General features: G+C 34.2%; 2 protein-coding genes across 2 annotated transcripts; one reads left to right on the top strand and one right to left on the bottom strand.

Annotated features, from left to right (window-relative positions):
• Window positions 1-15,313: 15,313 nt before the first annotated feature.
• LOC107887217 (uncharacterized) lies at window positions 15,314-17,081 on the top strand. The gene is made up of 3 exons (XM_016811394.2): window positions 15,314-15,709; window positions 15,792-15,938; window positions 16,774-17,081. The coding sequence occupies exons 1-3, from the start codon at window positions 15,578-15,580 to the stop codon at window positions 16,915-16,917; spliced, it is 423 nt and encodes a 140-aa protein (XP_016666883.1). The 5' UTR covers window positions 15,314-15,577; the 3' UTR covers window positions 16,918-17,081.
• Window positions 17,082-17,091: 10 nt separating this feature from the next.
• Window positions 17,092-22,545, bottom strand: LOC107887216 (shaggy-related protein kinase theta). Its single transcript, XM_041074424.1, has 13 exons — window positions 21,869-22,545; window positions 20,948-21,208; window positions 20,484-20,576; window positions 20,101-20,160; window positions 19,717-19,989; window positions 19,473-19,547; window positions 19,086-19,142; window positions 18,865-19,005; window positions 18,364-18,414; window positions 18,175-18,270; window positions 18,009-18,092; window positions 17,633-17,735; window positions 17,092-17,558 (listed from the first exon to the last, which is right to left on the bottom strand). The coding sequence occupies exons 1-13, from the start codon at window positions 21,926-21,928 to the stop codon at window positions 17,497-17,499; spliced, it is 1,416 nt and encodes a 471-aa protein (XP_040930358.1). The 5' UTR covers window positions 21,929-22,545; the 3' UTR covers window positions 17,092-17,496.
• Between the last annotated feature and the right edge of the window lie 2,644 nt (window positions 22,546-25,189).

The raw sequence follows: 25,189 nt of genomic DNA, 5'->3' as shown, positions 1-25,189 counted from the left end.
ACACGGTCGTGTCTCCCAAAATAGTTTCGAGCACGGCTTGCGACACGACCGTATAGCCCTATTTCGACTATACACACGGGCAAACACATGGGCTAGGACACGACCGTGTGTCCTTACTTTGAATACTCACACTGTCTGGGCTGTGTCACACGACCATGTGACCCTTGATTCATAAATTTTTCATGTTTTTTCCTAAATTCTTTGTTTTTTTTTCAAATCAATCCCTGTTTGTTTCTAAATTATTTTTAGGGCCCCGAAGGCTTAGTTTAAGGCTCAAAATGTAATTTTTGCCATAGTTAAATTATGTTATCAAATGTTGAGATGTAAATTGCATGTTGTTCACTGTATTTGATGCTAAAGGTTTTATATCGTATAGTAATGCTCCATAATCTTAATCTGGCGACGGAGACGGGTTAGGGATGTCACAATTACTTTAATATTCTATTATTTTTGAGTCATTTCAAAGTTATCAATGCTAAAATTTTCCATTTGTTGAATGTTACTTATAATAATAAATCTTACATTTAATTAGTATATAACTATAACACTAATTAAATGCTAATTGATTTAAAATAATCTATATTGTTAAAATACTCAACTTGTAGTTAAAAAAAACTCTATTATACAAAAAAATTATGATATGATTTTATCTTTTAATTATATGATATTTTATCTATTATTCTTAATGAAATAGTTCAAATGAATAAAACTCCATTATTTATAAAAAAATTATTTATTTAATGTCAATTTAGTAATTAAATGATCACTAAAAATATTATTGCCGATTTAAAAGGTTTTTTTTCCAAACTTATGCTTATGTATATATAGAGATTATTAAAAAAAACTTATTTATTTTTTAAGATTTTTTATTTTTAAATATTTGATGATGTGATAAAATGTCACATTAGTATAATGTACCTATGACACATCAAGTGTTGTTACATACTTGCTTTGTCAATCCTGTCATCGCTTAATTATAAAAATAGATGAAACTTTAACAAAAATACTAATTTATCTATTTGATCTAATGTAAATAAATTAATTGATCTATTTTAAGTAAATAAAACAAAATTGCAAGTAGATTTCTAATAAATAGCCACCACGATACTTTTACCAGCATATTTCATAAAAGAATTTAGAGTAAAGAATTAGATTTCAATTGGCAAAAGTGGAAGCCTTGGGTCTCGAGTATCCAGGTTTGAAACCTATCATACGTAATTATATAGGTAGGCCTCCAAGTCCAATCATGTGCGGTTTTTCATAAGCGAGTTTTAATTCAGTCAATTTATTGGCTTTAGTTTAGATTGTATCAATTTTTAGTCTGCTTGTGATATAATAATTTGATTTTGCATTGTAATTACTCAAATAGTTTGTTTACAATAATTTAATACTTGTGATTACTTGTCCCTATATTTATATTTTAATTGTATTCTACTTGCCCTTAAATAAAAAAGTTTAAGGGTATAAAAAAGCTCTTAAACTTTTTCAAGAAAACCAACCTTTTTTTTTCACTCAATTAGGTAATTGAATTGTCAAATTGCATAAAAAACGCCCTTTGACCATTAAAATTAATGGCCACCAATTTTTTTTCCAGTTAAAGCTATCATGTGCGCAACACGGCGTGACATGTGACAAAAATAATAAAAAAATAAAAATTAATAAAAGTTATAGAAAAATATTAAAATTTTATAAAAAGTATATAGAAAAATATAAAAGAATTATTAAAAATAGAAAAAAATTATAAAAAAATATAAAAAAATTGTAAAGAATTTATAAAAAATTTGAAATTTTTTTATAAAAATAGTAAAAAAATTATAAAACATATAGTAATATGGAAAAAAAATATAATTTTTTTATAAAATTGTAAAAATATTATAAAAAGATTATAAAATCAAGTAGAGGAAAGAACTATGTTAGTGAATGACTTGATAGAAGTTGATGAAGTTTTTTACACCGAGATTGTTGTGAGAGTTGCTTCTAAGGGGAGTTTTACATACATACATACATACACACACTAAAGATCATTACAAACATATGAAATCAGATAATTTTTGGATACACACGTACACTATACATCATTACAAATATTGACAAGGAAGCAGCACAAGGAATCAAATGATGCATGCTATAGCATGACAAAATGCAACAATAGCTATAAGGACGTTCACTTTTTCTAATATTTCTAAAGTTTGGGTTGAAATTGGTTTGATAATCAAAGCCAACAAGAAAAGATTGAATGTAAGTAGGAGGAGAAAGGTAAGCACAACTAAGGAAACATTGGATTAATTACGATCGGCTTGATTGTATTGGAGAGACACGATAAAGGGACACGATAATTTTTATAATTTTTATGAATTTTAGATTTCGTTACATTTTTTATAATTTTCTTACTACTTTATAAAATTTTAAATAATTTTTTCCACATTTTCTAATTTTTTATGATTTTTATAAAAAAATTTAAATTTTTATTATTTTTAATAACTTTTAAATATTATTTATTAAAATTTAATAATTTTTATTAAAATTTATTTTTAATAATTTTTTTGTCACATGTCATGCAGTAGTGGTGACACATAGCGACTTTAACTGAAAAAAAAAAATAAGGATAGTAACTCTTAAAGTTAACAATCAAAAGACTTTTTTGATTTATTTTAATAATTAAAGTAGTCAATTTGTTTGAAAAATAAAAAGTAGGGATTTAAATTTTTTTTTTGAAAAACAAAGACCATTTTACCAAGAAAGGCCCATTTCCTACTGTATTTACGGAAATGGGCCACTTTATTTATTATTTATTGGAATGGGTCGAAAATGCTAAAACACGTCCACGTAGGAGCGTTTTAAGGAGAAATTCCAGCAAAATGCGTCCCTGAGGGAGCGCTTTTGATATGTTAGCAAAAAACGCGCTGACGTGTATGCGCTTTGCTGACATGGCAAATGCGCTTTCTCAGGGATGCGTTTTAGCCCGTGTTTTTCTAGGGTGAGGGCTATTTTTAGTGCCTAGGATTTATGGGTTTAGGGTTAAGGTTTTGTTAAAATAATTTAGGAATTTATTTGTTTAGGATTTAGGGATTTTAAAAAATAAATCAGGGTTTAGAATTTTTTAAAAAATTAATTAAATTAGTTTTAAGGTTTGAAGTAAATTAATTAAACTGGGGTTTAGGATTTTTAAGAAAATTAATTAAATTAGGGTTTAAAATTTTTAAAAATAATTTTGTGTTTAGGTTTTAGGGTTTAGGGTTTTTATAAAAGGGTTTAGGGTTGAGTCTTGAAAAAATTATATTGATAAGAAGGATTTTGTTTTTTTTTTCTATAGTAGTTTCTGAAAAAATAATTTTGAGAAGACGGTTCTGAAAAAATAATGTCAAAAACGCTTCAAGCAGTATGCACTGTCAGCAAAAGTATTGAAAAAAGCTCCCACGTGGATGCTCTTTTTTTACAGTAGTTCCTAAAAAAATAATTTTGAGAAGAAGGTTTTGAAAAAATAGTGTAAAAACCGCTTCAAGCAGGATGCGCTGTCAGTAAAATTACTGAAAAAAACTCCCATGTGGATGCTCTTTTTCTACAGTAGTTCTTGAAAAAATAATTTTGAGAAGACAGTTCTGGAAAAATAGTGTAAAAAAAGCTTCAAGCAGGATGTACTGTCAGCAAAATTATTGAAAAAAGCTCCCACGTGGATGCTCTTTTTCTACAGTAGTTCCTGCTTGGCCTTATGCCATAAATGAGCCAAATTTCATTCTCCTGTTGCATAAGTTACAGCAAGAAAAATTAGAGAGGCTAAGCATAGAAATTGAAGATGAGTGGATGTATTATTACTGCTATTTACTATGATGGTGATGTCCGTGACACCAAGAATGACGTTGTTTTTTTATAGGAGAACACATCGCAACTGGTTTTTAACCAGAACATAGATTTGACAGAACTTCGTAAAAAAATTAGGCGCAAAATCTTCGGAACGACACCAATAAGAGTTTCATCTATTAAGTATCAATTTTGTGCTTCGGTTGATCCTGTGACATATGACTCATTTGATATCAAAGGTGGTCATAGCTTGGAGGCAATGGTGCAGACTCATCTCGCTAGTGGATCACCCTATCTTAAGTTATATGTACAATTTTCATCGCCAAATGAAGCATTTGTGACTTCAACATCTACTGCTGTTCGAGAGGAATACACGACTCTTGCCCGACACTCTGTTAGTGGGAGGCAAAATACGGAAGTGCCCGTGTTTGGTGGCAGTATGGAATACATAACTCCTGCATGACACTCGATCAGTGGATGGAACATGCACCACGGTCGGTCGATGTTCGATGTTGGAAATACGTACTGGGGAATGACATCAACTTCTAGTGGTTGGCAATACACATCTGATTGTGGATGTTACAAAACGTCCACAAGAAGGGATGATGTAGTCCCTACGACGTCCATCGGCGAAGGGACCTCATACGTTACAGATGATTGTGGGTTGGATGATGAGTCCGATGTAGATCCACCTTGAGAGCCCGGCCTCGAAGGTGCAGATGTTGTAGTATTTTTTGAACCGAAGCCTGTTCCAATCGAACCTGAAGACGGTGAATGAGGTTCAGATAAAGAAGAAGAATTTCTACGATTCACGGTGTACTCGCCTCCAGCCCACATGCATAATATCAATCTATCGGCAGATGATGCGTTGGAGTTTCTAGATCTACCACACAAAATGTGTGACCGTACAAGTTCGTCGTTGGATTCAAGTGAATTGAAAGTTGGTAAGGAGTTTTCCAGTAAGGATAGTTTTCTTGGTGCATTAAAACAATATAGCATCATGAACGGGGTTAACTACCACATGGTTAAATCCAAATCTGAGAAGTTCAAGGCCAAGTGTGCAGTGCAAGACGGTACATGTTCACGGAAAATCATGGCTTCGGTTAGGAAAAATATAGGGTTGTGGGAGATAAAGAAGCATAAAGGTCCACATACATGTGTTGTTGGTACAGTATCACTGGGTGTTTAGGGTTTTTGAATAATATTGTTATTACTTAATCTTGCATTATTTAACGTACTTCGTTGACAGATGTTTCACAAGATCATCCCAAGATGGATTCAGATATGATAACTGGCTTAACATTATCGATGGTGAAGGCCGATCCCAGGAATTCTGTGTCGGTCTTAATTGCCAATATTCGTAGCCAATTGAGGTACATGCCCTCTTACCGCAAGGCCTGGATAGCTAAGCAAAAGGCGTTAGAAAAGATGCATAGTGGGTAGGACGCTTCATATAATGAGGTGAGGCAGTGGTGTCAGGTTCTAGAGAGGTACGTCCTAGGTTCAGTAACAGACCTTGAAACAAGCCCTACGTACTATAACGACTACTTGCTCCGTAGATGCCAAGTGTTCAAGCGTCTATTCTGGAGCTTTAAGCAATGCCGGGACACATTTGTGTACTGTAAGCCATTGGTACAAATTGACGATACCTTTATGTATGGTAACTATACCCATCGGCTATTGCTAGCTGTGGCACAGGATGGCGGTGAAAGAATCCCTCCAATTGCATTTGAAATAACATCGGGGGGTCAGGTGACGACTGAGATTTCTTTCTTTCTAGGTTGAGGAGGCATGTCTGCCCCCAACTTGATATCTGCGTTATATCAGATTGAGGCACTAGAATACTAGCCGCAATTGAGCGACAGGAAAGCCTATGGGATCTTGTACACCATTGGTATTGTCTAAGGCACGTTACATGTAACGCCCCCATACCCGAGACCTTCTCCGGAGTCGAGCACGAGGTGTTAACGGAGTTAATTCATTAATTAAACAACTCAAACAATTTATTTTAGAATTTCAAGACAAGCTCGCTAACTGCGTCACAGTCTTTAAAAAATCCATATCTTGAGTTATGAAACTCAAAATCCAATTTCGTAAATTTTCCCTAAAACTAGACTCATATATCTACTTACTAATATTTTTCTAGAATTTTTGTTCTAGCCAATTAGTACAGTTTATTAGTTAAAGTCTCCCTTATTTTAGGGTTTGGCTACTCTGACCCCTGTGTTTTATGAATCACATATCTCCCTATACAGAGTTTCAATGACTATGAAATTTGTTTCTCATAAAACTAGACTCAATAAGGATTTCATACATGGAAGGTAAAACTCATAATTATTTTTTTACAATTTATGGTGAATTTTTAAAGTCAGAACAGGGGATTCAGAGATCGCTCTGACCCTGTTCCACTAAAACTTAAATATCTCATAAAATATAACTCATTTACCTATTTCATTTATTCCATATGAAAATATACTCATCAAGCTTCGATTAAATAACTTATTTATCATTTAATTTCATTTTTAATATTTTTAGTAATTTTTCAAATTCACGTCACTGCTACTGTCAGATTTTGTTTTGTGGTAAATTTTACCTTTCCAAGGATTTTCATGGCTTAGTTAAGACATAAAGCATACATGTTATCATATATAAACTTGATTAGTCATTCCAATAGCTAATCATTCTCAAACATTTCCATTCCATCCATGGGCCATATCGTAAGACTATACACACAAAATGATTGGAATGCTATACATGCCATATTTCCAAAAATTACAAGTCATTATACCGCGATTGTCCAGTGATACTGTGAGTGTGCCTCCGGCCGTCCCGATCTCCAAATTGACTTGTCAAAACTACAAAGAATGAAAAGTAGGGAGTAAGCATAGATGCTTAGTAAGTCCACATGCAAATAACAAATAACTTAACAAAGCAATTATACCAACCAACATTAGCATAATATCACCAAAACATATATCACATTTCTATTCATCATCTTACCATATTATTGTTGTCGTTTCAAGTCTCAAACCGAGGGTTAAGTACATACCTGTCCAAAGTGCCCATTCCAAAACACTTACCAATACGTCACTTGCATCTTGAGTATTCTTCCATTTCACTAGAATTTTAACCGTTGAACACATCGGAATATAACTCGGATACATGGAAAGTTTGCACATAAGTGCCACATATGTAGCCAAGCTACCATGTAACCCGCCCATAAGGGAACTTGGACTCAACTCAACGAGCTCGGACGTTCCCATCCATAAGTGAACTCGGACTCAACTCAACGAGCTCGGATGCCTAGTTACATCTCACGAACTCGGACTCAACTCAACGAGCTCGGACATTCGCATCCATAAGTGAACTCGGACTCGACTCAACGAGCTCGGATGCCCAAATATCCTAATCTATTCCTAAGGTTCAACGGGACTTTCCTCGTTCGTACTCCTTTACCATTCTCTTTGGAATAGTAATGACGATACTTCCGTAGTGTTTCACATTTTTCACATAATTCAAAAAATTTTTGCATTGTCCAACAATGACCACAAAGCATAGAATTGTATGATAACAATCATAATATCGTACAAATAGCATTAAATGATTTAAAATAACGGTTATATTACAATATTTACATATGAACTTACCTCGATACAGAATGAGAATAGTCGAGCCTATTCCTCGTAAACTTTATTTTTCCCCCGATCTCGACTCGAACCTCTTTTCTTTTGATCTATAATACCAAATTAATTTATTTAATACACACATTCATCAAAACAGCCCCTAGTACGAACTTTGGCAAAATTACCATTTTGCCCCTAAACTTTCACATATTTACACTTTTTCCTCAAGGCTCGTAAATTAAACCTCATCCTATTTTCTTATGTTTTATGACATGCTGATCATTTTTCCATTCTATAGCAACATCAAATTCACACTCTAACATGTACTTATGAATATTAGGTATTTTTACTGATTATGTCATTTTACTAGTTTTTACGAAAAATCACTTAGCAAAAGTTGTTTAACACAATCTAAAACTTCATATTCTACCATAAAATATCAAAATTCATACATATCATCCATGGGTAAAATTTTAAATATAAACCCTAGCTCAAAATATTGGTAGAAATAGGTAAACCGAGCTACGAAGATTTCAAAAATGTAAAGAACATTAAAAACGGCATAAAAATCACTTACAATCAAGGCTTAAAAGTGTTGAAACCCTAGCTATGGTGGAGAGAAAAATTCAGCAGCAACTTATGGAGAAGATGATCATTTTTGTGTTATTTTTCCCATTTTATTTCATTTAATATCCAAATGACCAAAATGCCCTTCCTTACTAAACTTTCAAAAATTCCATCTATGTCCAATTTTTGTCCATAAACTTATAAATTGGTCAAATTGCTATTTAAGACCTCCTAATTAATATTTCAAAGCAATTTCATACTAGAAACTTCTAGAATGCAAGTTTTGTAACTTATTCAATTTAGTCCCTAACTTCAAATTAAGCACTTTATACATAGAATTTCTTCACAAAATTTTCACACAATCATGAAATCATATCATAGACCTCAAAATAATCATAAAATATTTATTTCTATCTCGGATTTTATGGTCCTGAAACCACTATTTCGATTAGGCCCTAATTCGGGTTATCACATTACATCCAACTACCATGGGCAATATCGATCTACTATTGAATGACAACAAGTGATCAACATAGGTATTTAATCTCCACTAATATAATTTTGTTTGCAATATTAAATTTATTTTTGAAGAGTGGTATGTAATTTTCGCTATCAACTTATATTGACAGGGTATGAGATTAATAATGATCGTTTTCATGAGATTTTGGTGATTTTGTAGTCAGTTAACGATCAAGGCACAAACTACCTCTGTAACATACCTTTCGATCAATGGACACAAGCATACGACGACGACCTACGATATGGTCATATAACTTCTAACTTGTTTGAATGTATAAATTCTGTTCTAAAATGAATACGTCATTTTTCGATAACCACGGTTGTGCGGGAGACATATTTTTGTTTGGCGGCATTATTTCCAAAGCCAGCAGCAAGTTATAAAGGCCAAATGTAAGGAGGCCACGTATGGTGCCGGAAGGTATTGCAAGAAATTAATAAGGCGAAAGCGCGACCCAACATCATGCACACAATGCGTCACGATTGCGACAACCTATGGCTTCATGTGAAAGAGTTCTACAAACCAAACCAAGGGATTATTGATGGGAAATATCGTGTATGTAACATCCCGATTTTGGGCCTAATCAAAATAGTAGTTTCGGGACCACAAATCTAACGAAGTAAAATTTATTTTTAATATATTTTTATGGTCTATAATTTCACGAAATGATTTCGTGAAAATTTTGTTCAAAAATTTCGAAGTTTGGACACTTAATTTAATCAAAAGGACTAAATCGTAAAAAGTGCAAAAGTTGAGTTCTACATGTTAAAGGTGTCCAATTATCATTATATTTTAAATTAGAAGTCATTATATGGTAATTAGACCTTTCGATAAGTTGTTGGACAAAAATGGACATGGTTAGGTGAAATTTGAAAGAAAGACATTAAGGGCATTTTAGTCATTTAGTAATTAAAAGAATTAAAAAGGGAAAATAAGCCCAAATCCATGCCCATCTTCTTCTTCCAGCCGAAAATTAGAAGAGAAGCCATGGCTAGGGTTTGGCCAAGCTTCCAAGCGCCATAGTTAGTGCATCCTAGCCTCGTTTTTAATGTTTTTTACATTTTTGAAGTCCCCGTAACTCGATTTACCTATTTCTACGATTATTTTGAGTTAAGGTTCATGTTTAAAAATTTCCCATAAGTGATATGCATTTTTTTGATGTCTAATGGTAGAAAATGAATGTTGGGTGTTAAATAAACGACTTTTACTAAGCGATTTTCGGTGAAAATGTCTAAAAGGACCACTTTGTAAAAAGTATAAAAGTGTTGTAAAAGTGTGATTAAATGAGAAATGTGGGTTGCTATAGTTATGAAAATGGTTCTTCTATACATGGGTAGTAAATAAATTGAATAAAAATCATTTTACGAGCCTAGAGGCAAGAGTGTAAATATGACAAAGTTTAGGGGCAAAAACGTAATTTTTCTATAATATGATTTTAGGATGACATTGAATAATGTGACTAATAAATAGGCTAATGTGATATTTTAGATCAAGGAAAACGAGGATCGGTCCTAGAACGGGTGAAAAATGAGAAACCAACGGTTAGGTCCCTTTGCGCCATTTTAGTGTTAAGGTAAGTTTGTATGTAAATAATGCATTATTATGTTGTATTTTAAATATTTTAAATGCCTTGATAATGTATGAATGATCGATTGATATTATGGTTGAAATCGACAAAGTTCGGATAAGCTAGAAATCCCGTTTGAACTTTAGGAATAGAATAGGATATGAGTGACATGTCACTAAGGATATTTGTGATATATATGCGATATATATTATGTGGATCTGGGTGTTGGTCTTGTGCATCCTACCGGTGGCTGGATAGTCCAGCATGTGTTGCGGATACCTGACAGCTTGTGTGAGCAACCCGTGTAGTTATGCCTTGACTGACAGCTTGTGTGAGTAGACCCGTGAGTAGCTCGATGTGCGAGCATTACATGATATGTGGTAGCTTTGGCTACGTATGTGGCACTTATGTGCAAGATTTTCGAGTATCCTTTAGTATTCTGAGTGGTTCAACAGGTATGTCAATGAAGAGATGAAATGTAAGTATGATGCAAGTCGGTTCAGGTATGTACGACGAACTCATAAGTTATGAACTTAATGTATGATGAGTACTTGGTAAGAATGCACATGAAAGAGTTATGTTTATGTGATATTGATAATTGTGAGATTAATGATCTACAATTATGATAAATGATGTATGAATGATTTAATAATGAGTATGTGTAGGCTTGAGAGCCTAATTGAGTTGTGGTACAACACGGTCCATTTATATAAATTGTAATACATTGGACATGAGAAAAAGAAAAGGCAAGCGTAATTGTTGATTAAAGTCATTTTGAAAACATACAGAGATATGAGCTATAGATTGTTAAGCTATGTGTGGAAACCATGCCTACTTGTAATGATGTATGTGTTGTTAAGAAAGTTGAAATAACTTCTTAAATAATGTGACATGTTATAATGGGGAATTATGGATGTTAAACTAATGTTAAGATACGTAGATAATGCCTACAAATTAATAGAGCAAGCATCAAGAATGATTAAGAGAAAATCTCAAGATTCAATATAAATTGTAACCATAATATTCTTATAGATGGTTAAAGTGATTAAATGTTAATAGTTAATCATTATTTGCATATAAACTTACTAAGCTTTAAAGCTTACTCCCCTTCTTTTCTCACCTCTTATAGGTTTGTTTAGCTAGCTCGGGTTGGAGATCACTGAAAATGCTATCACACTATCAAGCTACCATTTGGGGGTATAAGTATCCATGTACTTAAGTTTATGGCATGTATAGGAACTATGTCTTTTGTTATTTAAGTCTTTGCTAATATGACCAAATGTGTTGGCCTATAATGATTTTTAGTTCAACTTGTAAATAGCCATGAGATGTGGCTTATGGTGATCATTGTGTTGTAAATTTAATTATATGTGTATGCATGTGCTATTGTCTTGGATGTGGTTTGTAGCCATGAGAGTTGGCTAAGGTTGATCATGAGTTTATTCCTATGCTAATGCTTTCTGGATGTGAAGTTAATAAGTTATTAATGAACTAAGTGTGATGTTTAAGCATGATAAGTAAAGATACAGACATGACATGTTATGGGTTGAATATGTTTAATATGATTGCATTTATAAGCCTAAAATTGTGCCATGTGATGTTGTGTAAATGTGAGTAAGTGAGGGTGGCAAAATGACTTGGAAAATAGCCTTGTATTTGTCCACACGGGTAGACACATGGGTGTGTGTCTAGGCCGTGAGTCCCATAGACGTGTAGTCCGGTCGTGTGTCCCATGCATATTGTATTTTAGCTTTGAATTGGCCACACGGGCTAAGACATGGCCGTGTGTCTCCTTGGGACATGAGCGTGTGCCCTGGCCGTGTGAAGTCTGTACTTAATTTTAAAAATTTAATTCGTCACACGGCCTAAGGACACGGGCGTGTGCCTTGGCCGTGTGCCTCTAATTTGTTGATGACGCCATAAACAGAGAGCTCCACAAGCAAAGGACACGAGCGTGTCCCAAGCCACACAGGCGTGTGAAAGCACACGACCTACCCACATGGGCGTGTGGCCCTGTTTCATGATGAAAATTTTTTAAGTTTTCCAAAAGATTGCAAAGTTCTCAGTTTAGTCCCGAACCACTCCCAAAGTGTGTTTTGGGCCTCGTAGGCCCGTAATAGGGACAACAAGTATATGTTTGATGTTTTTAGTTTGAACAAAATTTTATGGCCCGGTTTTGTATGATTGTGTATGTTAAGCTCGGTAATGCCTCGTACCCTGTCCCGGCGTCAGATTACGGGTAAGGGGTGTTATAGTGTACACCTGAGAAATAGGACTTGCGACTATGGGACATTTGACGCACTTTGTTATCCATGCGCTCATGCAATTGTAGCTTGTCAGAATCTCCGTTTGGATCCTATGAGCTATGTCGACGAAGTGTACAAAATAGAATATATGTAACGTGTGGAGACACATATTCCCACCTGTTTGATATGAACGTAAGTGGCCGTCTGTATCGCTTGCTCCGTTTAAGTTGTTACCGAATAGAGAATTATGTCGCAAACCAAAAGGTCGACCTTGCTCGAGTAGAATACGTGATAATATGAATATCCGGGAAAGAACGAATCAACAGAAGTTATGCAGATAGTGTAGGAACCCAGGTCATACAATTCGAACATGTCCAAATCAAAATAGTTGATAATTGCTTAAATGAAACTATGTTGCATTATTTCTATTCTTTTATTCAAAAGAGCTTCTATTTTATTAAATAGGACAAAATATAAAATAATTAACTATTAAAATATTCAAAACAACTTTTATTTTATTAAATAAAATAATATAAAAATAGTTTGTACAAATATATTAAAAAATCAATGCATGTGCCAGTCGAAATTAGTGCCACATGGGGGTGGTTGATGGTTACACGCCGGATTCCTTCTTGATTCAGCTTTTGGCGGGGGTTGTGGTTGCTCCGGTGGGGGTTGTGGTTGTTCTGGTTGTAGATGTTGCGAGGATGACCCACCTTGATAGAACAAAGAATGCGGAGGTGTTTGCATTACCCACGGCGGAGGCGTTTGAATCCCATAAGGTGATGGAGATTGGAAATAAGATGAGTTCCCCGACGGTGCCTCGTGCGATCCCTCCTGCAACGATGGCCTATATATCGTCTATTGAGTCAGAGTCATCGGGAAAGGAGATACACTGGGCCATGCATTCCAACCTAGCATAGGATTGGGAAAAGGAAACATATAAGAGTTAGAATATATATAAGGGCCAGGATACGCACTTGGCATAATCTGAAGGGGCTGTGGTGTGGGCGTCGTCGCTTGAGGTGTTGGGCCCGGTGATTGTGTAGGCACTGTTGATGGGTCCACCCCGTCATCCATTCTCCTTGAATTTAAAGGGTCTTATCGTTCCCTTTCGACACGGATTTACCGATGCCTCTACTCTTTCGAGAGTAAATATTGCTTGCCATAGATCCTAAACCATAGCATGTAATCCGGCGCACACGTTAACTCTGGAACGATGATCGGTTCGCGAGTAGGTATATGATCATACTGATTTTCCCATATTTCGATATATTCCGAGAAGAATGGTGACCAATGCGTATTCGTTTGCCGTAAGTTGATTTTGTGCTCATCATCGAATGTCTCAGGTGTCATGGGAATCGGTTGTTGGAATCCAAATTGTTGCAACACTCTATCCGTCTGGTGCATTTTGATAGTAGCATAGTTGATCAATGAGACCTTAACATGCCAAATATTTGGATTTTGAAAGAATTCATCTAGAATTACTGCCCGAATTGCCAGATCCTCGTATGGTGTCCATTGAAACTATATGAACGTGATAAAAATATTAGTTATATACATAATACTAAATACTAAATACTAAATACTAAATACTAAATACAAAATGACTATGTTAAGTATATATATTTCATTTAATACTTACATGTGCTTCCGACCGTTGGTCTAATAGAAGCCGTATATCTTCAAGAGTGGTAGGTATTCTAATATAACTCGCTGAATGGTTCTACCTAATTAAATAAATTTTTAGCATAAAATTATATTTTAAATTTATGTAATCATTGTAAAATCTAATATAAATTTTACCTCATTATGAGTGAGAATGTATATGGGTGGTTCACTCGAGGGCATAAAAATGAAAAGCGAAACTGAGCCTATGATTGTTGTAGTGATAGGCAACCTCTAATTTTGGCTTTATTTGGTTTTGTCGCCCTGCACATCTCCTAGTACAATGTTTCCAACACGGCAGACCCCCAACTAAGTTCGCCAACTGCTCTAAAATCAATGAGTTTCAGCAGCTACCTCAGATGTACAAGGTTTCGTGACAAGTCCAGCTTCAGATAACCTCCAATGATCTCAAGGATGTATGCCCAAGCATATCGTATTCTTTCTACTTCAGTCGAATCATCCCCCAGCTTCGGGAATGTGTCTCGTAACCAGCCCATCTCGACCTGACTTCTGTAAATATTATCCGGAATCGTACCCAAAAGATTATAGCATATGGCTCCCTAGTTAGCAAATTGAGTGGACTCGGTGAGTACGACCCATCCACCGACAATCGTAATTGTAACTACACGTCCTCCAAAGTGATGGTACACTCCCTGCATGGAAGATGGAATGTGTGCATCTTGGGTCTCCACCTCTCTGTGAACGCGCTAATGAGTTTCAAGTCCAACTTGTACCCCTAGTCTATATTGGCAACGTGCCAAAAACTCGCTTCCTTCAAGTACCAGACATATTACGAATGTAACATTGTAACACCTGATCTACAGATTGTTATAAAAAATTATAAAATAAAAATTAATTAATATTGCATAAATGAAAAAAAATATTAAATAATATTCAAAAATTGAAATTAACCCTTACCATTTTTATTTGTCTGACGGAGATATGTTTATGATAAAAAATACTAATTTAAAAAAAATTAAAGGAAATAGTTAATTAAAGAGAGCTTTGAGAAACTTAGAGAGAAATTTGATAGCTTTTTTGACAATTTTAAAAGAAACGTTTGTGTGAAAAAAATACGAGGGGGTTGATAGTGTTTTTTTTTATCGTTGGACCCTCAACAATAAAAAAATTAAATGATCGTTAAGGGTAAAAAACATGCTAAAAAACGTCCTTAAAGGAACACTTTTGCCATATTAATAAATGCGTCCACATCAATACATTTTTTGCTGATATGACAAAAACACTTTTTTAAAAACGCGTTTTAATATTTTTGGTCCAGTCTGATAAATAATAAATAAAGACACCGTTTCCAAATAAAGTTGGAAATGAGACTTTTTTAGTAAAATGGTAAAAAATTTGAGGCTTTTTACTGAAAAAAAGAATTAAGAAAAAAATAGTGAGGTTACAGTCATTCTACACTGAAGTCGAGATAGAGAGATATGGCAAACCCCTCTTCCAAAGCTACAGTTCCTGTTCCCCGGAAGCTCCAAACGTCATCATCTTCACCTGGTGGGGCTGCTACCTCCACCAAATCCGATGACGGAGCTAACCCCTACGAGCCTCGAGTTATGGTTTCTTTAAAAGGGTAGGAATGCACGATCCCAATGTAGAAAACTACAGTTCCAGAGACTTCTACTCCAATCTATTATGCAACACCCTCAAGACCCACACTGTCCGACGTGGCCACGTCACCTGCTTGGCCACCGTCACACCCGCTGTCGCCGTAATTCTTTGTTTTGAACTTGTTATCGTTTTTATCTGAATTATTATAACAACTATTCCTCTCAGTTTGTTTTGGGTTGCAGAATTATTTTGGTGGGTTACATGGAGGGGCCGTTGCGGCGATAGCGGAAAGGGTGGCGATTGCGACGAGTAGGACGGTGGTCGGTGTGGATAAGGAAATTTTCCTTGTTGATTTGGGGATATCTTATCTCTCTGCTGCTCCGAAAGATGTGAGCTCTTTTGGATTTTTGATATCTCATTTTTGGTTAAATCCCAAATTATAGTATAGTATTGATTCAAATTTCAGATTTTGTCTCAGTTTTGAACCTGTTTCTTTTTCCCTTTTTAGTTATGTTGAGAAAGATTTGGCTGGAAAAGATAGGATTATATGCATGGAATCATAGGGAGATTGCAACTTGCAACCGTGACCTTGCTCAATTTTCATAACATTGTTAATATTCTCCTCCTAATTCTCTAGTGATGACCAAAGTCGTTCTAGAATGTCTTTAAGAGAACGTTGATTTTTTTTTGAACCTCTGGTATCTATTGGATTTCAATTAAATTTGGAGTCAAAAGTGGAATTGATATAGGTTGCTTTTGTCAAATTGCTTTGCATGATTCTCCCTTGTCCTCTCATTTAAACATTATGCCTTAGGTAAATTCTACCTTTGATATAGGTTAGACTCTAAATTGGTTTGTAACTTCCAAAACTCTAATTCTAGTTTGGACGTTAGATACCAGTTTAGATAACATGAAACATATTGATCCAATTTTATACACGTGTATATCTACTACATTTAAACCTTGGATTTGACAATGTTTAAAAAGAGACATGTTAGAGCCAAGCAGTCTATGAGATAGGTATAGACGTGCTTAATGCGTTTTGAATATACTCCGTCTAACATCGGAATTGATGGCTACCTGATTGATACTTGGAGGAGGAGACTTTTAGTGTAATTAATACGTCTCAGAAAATAACTAGCTTTGTATGATCTAGTCTTGTTCTTTTGCATGCTTGATTACAGTCTTCCTTGGGATGTACATAAACCACTATTCAATATGCAGGCAGAGCTGATTGTTGATGGAGCTGTAGTGAAAAGTGGAAGGAATATAACTGCAGTTTCTATTGAATTCAAGATGAAGAAAACTGGGAAACTGCTCTTTACTTCTCGTGCTACCTTCCATAATTCACCCCTTGCCAAGTTATGAAATTCCCAAAACAATATTATGCCCTTATTATCTCAATTTCCAACTCATTTTTCTCAATAAAAATGTGAAGTAGACAAAGTGATCCTAGGATTCCATGAGATCATTCTTGTGCTTATAAATGTAATGTTTTATCTTCAAATCAACACAACTCTTTTGCCACTAAACCGGCGTTTATTTAATGTAACGAAGTAATTTATTATTGATATAGTTCATAAATTAGCTACAGTGAAAAAAATCACCGGAAAACAAAACGTGGATTACATGGACACTTTGCATCTCTGTAGTAGTAGGAAAATTATACAATGTAATAAGTTCTAAATCTTCTGTTTTGAAAATTTAGGCTTTTGAATCATGAATGCTAATAATAAACTACTATATGTGGCAGCCAAAGCCCGTACAAATGAGAAAAAGAACTCAAAAACCTATTTGGCAAAGCAGTTCTTCTATATCTCATCACCAGCGTATCCATTTATAGGGAATATGGGTATCCTGTTGGTGCTTGGCTTGATAGGGTGGTGTGGCAACTAAGCATCCAAAACCAATTTACAGTTTGACTATAGATGCTGGTCTCATATGATCTTATGTCCTTGCGTGTTCCGGAATAAGACGTTGACGTAGTTCGGGAGATGCACCAGCCAATTCTGCAGTTGAAATGTGTAATTTGAGAAGTCAGAACAGGTATAAAATGCAAAAACAATTAACCTACCTAGCTTACCTTGAGCCGTGAAATCGAATAGAGGAGGTAGAGCTCGCCCATTAGGCAAACATGCAGTGGGGTCTCTCAAATCATCAAAGAAAGGGTGTGCACAAGCCTCAATCTGAAAACCAGGAAGTGAAGATGGAGGTAAGAGTTTGCAAAAGAACATGAAACTATTTTAATCCGTTACGACTGCATGAAACTATTTTAATCCGTTACGACGGCTTGCAGTTGGTTGCTACCATTCGAAATAGAGTGCTTAAGCTACAACTTGGTCATAAAGGTGGGTTGGGGGATAACCACACAACTGTTGTTCCCTATCAAGATTCAAGTCAATAAACAAAAATGGATATGCAGCTGAAAACAACAATGATACATGATGTGAAATACTTACAGCGGTGCAACGTAAGTTTGGCGAATACTGAAGCAGCCTTGACACAAGATCCAATGCTTCAGGAGGTATTTTCCGGTTAAATATCTAAAAATTGTAACTTGAGTTAGATATCCACTATTATTGCACAACATATATGGATAATTAGAAGACGATCCAATAAGCACACCTTATGCCATGGATGAGCTTTGATCTGAGGGAATTTGAACTCTGTATATTTTGGATTCATACATTTGATTTCTTCCCTAGTGGGAGTTCCCAATTTCTGATATGATAAAGCAAAATGAAGTGAAAAAATTAAAAAGCAGATAAAATGCAAAGTAAAACTACGAGTAACAAAAAAGCCATAGATGTGCACCTTTATGATTTCCACTAGCTGATCAACACCACTTTCACCAGGAAACAATGGCTGCAAATGGTGTATAACCCAGTATGCTTTAGAAAATAACATCTATCTACTACAAAGTACTAATGCATAGAACAGTTTTCTAGAAGATATGAGTTTAACACACTACAAATGGATGCCTTGGAGAAGAAGACAAAAGGAGGCAGATGGTAGATAGATGAAAGAATAATGTTGTAAAACCTGTTTCGATGAAGGACTTCAGGATGCCAAAGCCCTCTATATCTTACAGAGAAATGACAAGGGCTCAAAAAGTGACTGCATAAAAAGATGGTGCAGAAAGAGATGCAAAGGAGAATATAACAATGTTGAAATGCAGACACATTGTGAATGTCAATGAAACCAGCAGATTTGAAATACATTGAAAGTAGAACCACGCAAGCATTAGATGGAAAATAGAACATAAGTTGACAACAAAGCTACATCTAAAAGGAAATACACATATTTTTAATTCACCTGTCCAAGCAGAAGCTCAGCCATGACACAACCGACAGACCACATGTCAATAGCACTTGTGTATTCCGTTGCTCCAAATATCAGTTCTGGAGCCCTATAAAATCGTGAGCATATATATGATATGTTGGGTTCACCTGGCACCTGAGGATTGCTGAGTAAGTCTCAAAAGTTTTACAAACCAGAAAAAATGATTTTCAAACTTCCAAAAAGATTAAACATACCAACATCTTCGCACTGCCAAAATCACATATCTTGAGATGGTGAGTCTGGGGATTGACCTGCAAATACATCCAAACATTAGCTCCAATATGCTTTTACCATTTAATAAAACCAATCATTATAAGAACAAAAGCAATGACATGTTGAAGTCAACTATATATCACAGTGAAGAGAAGACGCATTAAATCATGCGTGCACACAAAGAAATCCTTGAACAAGCATTAAGCATTATGACTGACCAGCATTACACCACAGTGTCACGTATTATAGCGCATTCAAGATGAAAAAATTTGTCAAGTCGAGGTGATAGGTAAAATTCTCAAACAAGAAATTGAAGCACTTCTTAATATCAATCACCAGTTCATAACATAAATGCAAAAATGTCTTACCAGTAAATTTTGCGGCTTAATATCACGATGGCATACACCAACCACATGGTGTAAATAATTTAGAGCACGACATATCTACAAAAGAAGAAAAGAGAGAAAGAAAGAGGGAGAGAGAGAAAAGCAGTATAGCTTGTCATAATGTGCGCTTAGAATAGCAACACAAAATGGTTAGATCAATAGTTGAACCAGTACAATTTCACAACCCACTATTAATTAGCTAAAGCTAGGCAAGGTCAAGGATCACCTGGTATGTATACAGCTGTACATAAAAAAAGGGCATATGGCGATTCATTCTACAATAGTGTTTTGAAACTCGGAAAACTGTTTCAGGTACAAATTCCAGAATAAGGTTAAGATAGAGCTCATTCTTTTCGGTGATTGAAAAGAAATAGTGCTTCAATTGGACTGTATTAGGATGATCAAGTAGATGCATAATCTGCAGCTCCCTATTCTTGTATCTTTTATCCTGCAGAACCTTCTTTATAGCAACAGGTTCACCTCTCTCCATACATTTAGCCTACATCATAACATAACGTGTTATAACTCAGAGAAATATACTTGATAAATGCAAACACTAAGAGAAAATGGTTATAGACAAGAAGGTGATGACATGTCAATATACTCATACCTGAAAGACGACACCAAATGAACCAGTCCCAACCACACGCTCAGCCATATACGAGATTGTCTGGAGCCAAATAAAAAAAGATGCTTTGTTAAGAATTAATTGCTGCTTAATACAAACATAGTAATCAAATGCAATGGAATACAAGCATGTAAACCAAGTTTCTAACATGACTATGGCTTCAGCAACATTTTTTAGATATAACCTAGAATAAACAACCTAATAGAAAAAAACTTAATTCCCACTCCACCCAGAAGGAAAAAAGCAGTTGGAAATTTTCAAGAAGAAAAAGAATCAAGCAACATTAGTTCACACATAGGCTGCTAAACATATTTCAGATTAGCAGTTAACAATGTGCAACAAAATGTCAACCAAAATCAAATCACCTGTTTTGGATGCCCGCCTCGACCACCAACAACAGTTGTAATTATTTGACCTGCTTCTGTTCCATTTCCATTAATAACATTAGATCCAACATCCTGCGCAATACAAGTTTCAAAGCTATAGGTTTAGAAATAATTAGGGAAGCTAACTTTAGATAGCTTTAAATCATTTCAAATAATCAAATAACATTATGCAGAAAGTTGGTCACAAGATTTCGTGAAGAGATAGATTGGTTCCCTGCTAAGGTTCAATTGAAGTCATAAAAAAAGATAGAAAATAGTAATAGCTTCAAATTATATCAAGAGCTTCAAAGCTATTAAGGATGAAAAGACGAATAACTTCTCAAATGGATGGCATTCCAGCATACTTGATTATAAATTATAAAACAAGTTAGATATGAAGACAAGGTAAAAACGTCAACATACATGTACAGAGACATTTTGAAGACTATAAGACCACAGATCACCTTATCATAATGGCCAGTAGTTTTCTCATCTCTAATTCTCATTTCATGCATTTCATTAGGGAGCTGATCGAGATCTAATTTCTCTGTTATATTACTAGAACTAGAAGCTGCATTGGACGTGCTTGCTGCAGTTTCCGATGAAGTAGAAGCCATATGATGCTCTGGCCCAGAGGTACTCCTATCAGAGATATTTGATTCCCCTGTTGCCTTGAATTCTGCTTCTTGATCAACCTTTGCCCTCTTGGTGAAGCTATCACCACCCTGATGAGACAAGAAAAATTTTCTCAGAAGAATCAAGAAATGGAAAACAAAAGTCGAAAGAAAAACAAGCATCCTCATAGAAAGAGTAGCTTTTTATATTTCTATCTTTAATATTAGCCTCAATGTAACTCTCATATTATGTTTTATTCAGCACATGGAATTTTGTATATACATTGTAGGAAATTTCCACAAGATTGCATAAATATAACACAAATTGGCAGAGGAAAGTAGCTTAATACATTTACAAATAAATACCCAGTTCAGTCTCAATGTAACCATTTCAAAACAAGACAAAAACAATGAAGCAAAGAGGAAAACAATTACTATATAAATATCCAGCTGTAAAGCGACAAATAGTCACGTACGAAAAAAAACTAGTATTTTTTAATTAAAAAAAAACGCATATTCAACATAGAATAATTAATACCCCAGCTAAATCAAGAAATAATATACAGAAATCAAAAGAATTTTTTTCCCTGTTTAGCTACTCATGAATGAAAAGTTCATATATATACATATATATTCAACGAAGAATCTTAAAAATAAAATAAAAATAATCCGTTATATTTACTTTCTTTCCTTCAAACCATTTTCTTAACAAACAAACGGAGCTTAAAGCCCATCGGGTCCATGAAAAAGAAGCGGGGAAATAGAACTTACGGAATCAGAAATAGAAGAGCGAGAGGAAGCAATGCTCTTGAGACGACGCATCACATTCATGATCTTAGATATTCACCAAAACCAAACCCTAATTTATTGGAATAAAAACTACGAATTATGCCGTCATGAGAAACAAAAGAAAAAAAACACAAAGGTAGAAGAGAAGAGAGAAAATCCGCTTTCTCTCTTCTACTTCCACCTTCTTCGATTCTATTACCAGAGAATATGAACCAAAAAATATCCTAACCAAAAAAATTAAAATATTCCTCGATCTCTATTTATTCTTTCCTATGTGTTTCTTAGAAAACACAAATTGAAAGAAAAAAAATAAAAAAATAAAAAAAATAAAAGCCACCATATACGTTTCCTGGTTTGGTGTTTATGGTTGGTCAAAGCCGATCATACCAGCCTCATCTTTTAAACTTAAGTCAAAGGATAAATTTGAACTGTGGATAGTATTATTGTTAGAGATCCAACGATCGGTAATAGAGAAAATTTTGGGTAAATTGACAAAGATTTTGTTTTGTTTTTTTTTTCTTTTTATGGTTTTGATGAGAAATCAAATTCTTTATTTGGAAAGGTCTAAAAAGTGTATTTACGGCGGATATAGGGGACAAATATATCCATCGCCAAATATTCGGCGGAGCTTTGGCCAATCTTTGACCGTTCTTTTGCCGGTAAGTTTAACTTTTCTTTTAACAAATTTCTTTTTATTTTTAAGATTGAGAAGTTTTTCTGGTGAAATATAATATTGAGAAATAAGACTATTTTAGCCTTTCATTTTTAATTAAGGCTTAGGTCTGCAATGTATGGCCACTATATTTGTCTAGGATGGGGTTGGATCCGAACATTCATGAATATTTGTTTTGTTTTTTTGGATTTGAATATTATGAATTTAGATTTTATAATTATTATTTGTAGTTATATAGATAAATATTTTGGGTGTTTATTATTTAAATTTGCATTGTTTATTCAAATAAGGGATTGAGATTCAGATATTTGAATTTACTAGATATAAAATCTTTTGTTCCCAACTGGTCCTTCTACTACTGAAGAAGATGCTATGTTGAAGAAGGAGCACACATTTTCGTCCATTGTCTGCACCAAAAGATATTTGCTCTTTGCCAAGAAAAAACTTTATTGAGAATCAAAACATGTATGAAATGAGCTTTGGTGATTGAGGCATTGATGTTATGAAAAGAATTATGTTTGATCTGTTACTTTTGTGAAGCCCTATGGAGGTGGTTTATAAGTTCTATGCCAACCTCCTCATGTCATTCAATGATCCCTCTAGCAAACTCTTCCACAATACCTATGTTTCGAAAGAAAAAGATGATATAGTTTTGACTGTAACACCCTTATACCCAGTTCGACCGCAGAGACCCGATATAAGGCTATTATATTTGGTGTCAAAGCAATTTTGACTAGAAACTATGTAATTTGAATATTTATTATAACTTATTTAACTGAATAATTATTATTAGAAACGTCTGAGGCCATTATTGGTTAATTGTTATGTTTAGAAATAGTTTAAAAATGATTTTTACTCAAAATAGAGGACAAGTATCGATACTTAAACACATGGTATCGATACCTTCTGAAAGATATTTATATCCCTAAACAATATCAATATCAAAATAGCATTTTGAAACTCCAAATTTTCAAAATACCTTGGGCTTCGGTATCGAAATATTGCCTTTAAAATTGATGCCAAATATGATATCGATAACGATATCACATTTTTTTTTGAAAATTATGAGTTTTAAGGCCTAGGTATCGATACCTGTCCCCTTGGTATCGTTACCTTGGGTTATTCTTGATAAAAATCATTTGGAAATTTGCTAAAACCCCCTGCAATACACCAGTTTCATCTCAACGCTTTAAGACCAATTCAAAATGCATTAAAACTACTTAAAACAACTCCAATTCAATCACAATTATCACATTATCAAACCACAATCGTATGCATACATATAGTTTTCAATAATTCATTTCATATAGAACCAAAATAGTTAAATCAAAATACCAAAATAGATAAAGTTTTAAAATTTTGTATTTTAGTTTGTAACACTTGGAACACATTTGGTCTACCTATGTATATGCCATTTTGACCCAAAATATAAAAGCTACACTTATTCCCTCGGTGATGTGATGACATTAGAACTCACAACCCTAACTTAAGCTCGACAAGTCTAACTGTACTTACGCGTTAAAAATATACGTGTTAAGCCGGTGAAGGCTTAGTAAGCACTACAAGAATAAATGAACATAACATATATTAACAATGTTACTAAAATACATCATATACTCACACATGGACATCAATATAACATAACATTCATTTCAACAAATTTATTTACCTTAGAATGATTTTTATACTTACCTTGATACCTTAAATATTCATATTACTAGCATTTCACACATTTACCCACAGTAGATTGTTTAGAACAATTCAGGATATACGGATCAAGTACAGGGATGCAACTATATGAATGAGTAAACGGAGAGCACCAAGATGCTATACAGAGAGCACAAATGCACTAAATAGAGAGCACTAACATGCTAGAAAACAGAGAGCGCGCTGAGGATCTTTAATGGCATGCCACTAATATCCTAATAGTTCTAATTCTGTCTACTCGGGTATAAAAGCTAAATTTCATACATTTGTATATTTTACATAAGTATTTCGGAAAAGATTTCACATTTTTCCATATTCCACAATTTAGTCCCCATTTCATAAATCACAAGTATAATGTTTTTTCCATACACTTTAATTTTTCTCAACATAAATATTTAACATTCAACCAAGTATATCATTTTATGTTCTTCATTTATACTTTTTTTTAACATATTTCATAATTTCACAATTTAGTCGTTTTATTTAACATAATAATATTTACTTAACTACCCTAGGTAACTAACTTACTAACATACTACAATAAAAATATTTAAAGAAAATAGATTGAAATTCCTTGTAGTGGTTACAAAAAAATTGAGATGATATATTTCCTCCTCTTCTCACTCTTGGTCTTCTATTTTCCTTTTCCTTCAATTTGATCCTCTCCCTTCTTTTCTTTTTATTCAATTTCATAACAAACATTTAACATTTATATGTTAAAAACCACAATCAAGTGACTTTCCTATGATATTTAATATAAATAAACATGTATGACATGATAATTTCTTCATCTCTTACCTTAACTCCTTGAAGACCAAAATCTTAACTCTTGCTTTTTCTCTCCTTTAACATATCTAGGGAGATTCTCTTACGAAACTAAGATGCTCATTAGCCTTCTCTATAGGTTTTACTAAAGAAATACC

Source organism: Gossypium hirsutum, chromosome A08 (genome assembly GCF_007990345.1).
Source record: "Gossypium hirsutum isolate 1008001.06 chromosome A08, Gossypium_hirsutum_v2.1, whole genome shotgun sequence".
Taxonomy (NCBI): domain Eukaryota; kingdom Viridiplantae; phylum Streptophyta; class Magnoliopsida; order Malvales; family Malvaceae; genus Gossypium; species Gossypium hirsutum.
Note: the sequence above shows the minus strand (reverse complement) of the source record. Positions and strands in the feature narration are given on the sequence as shown.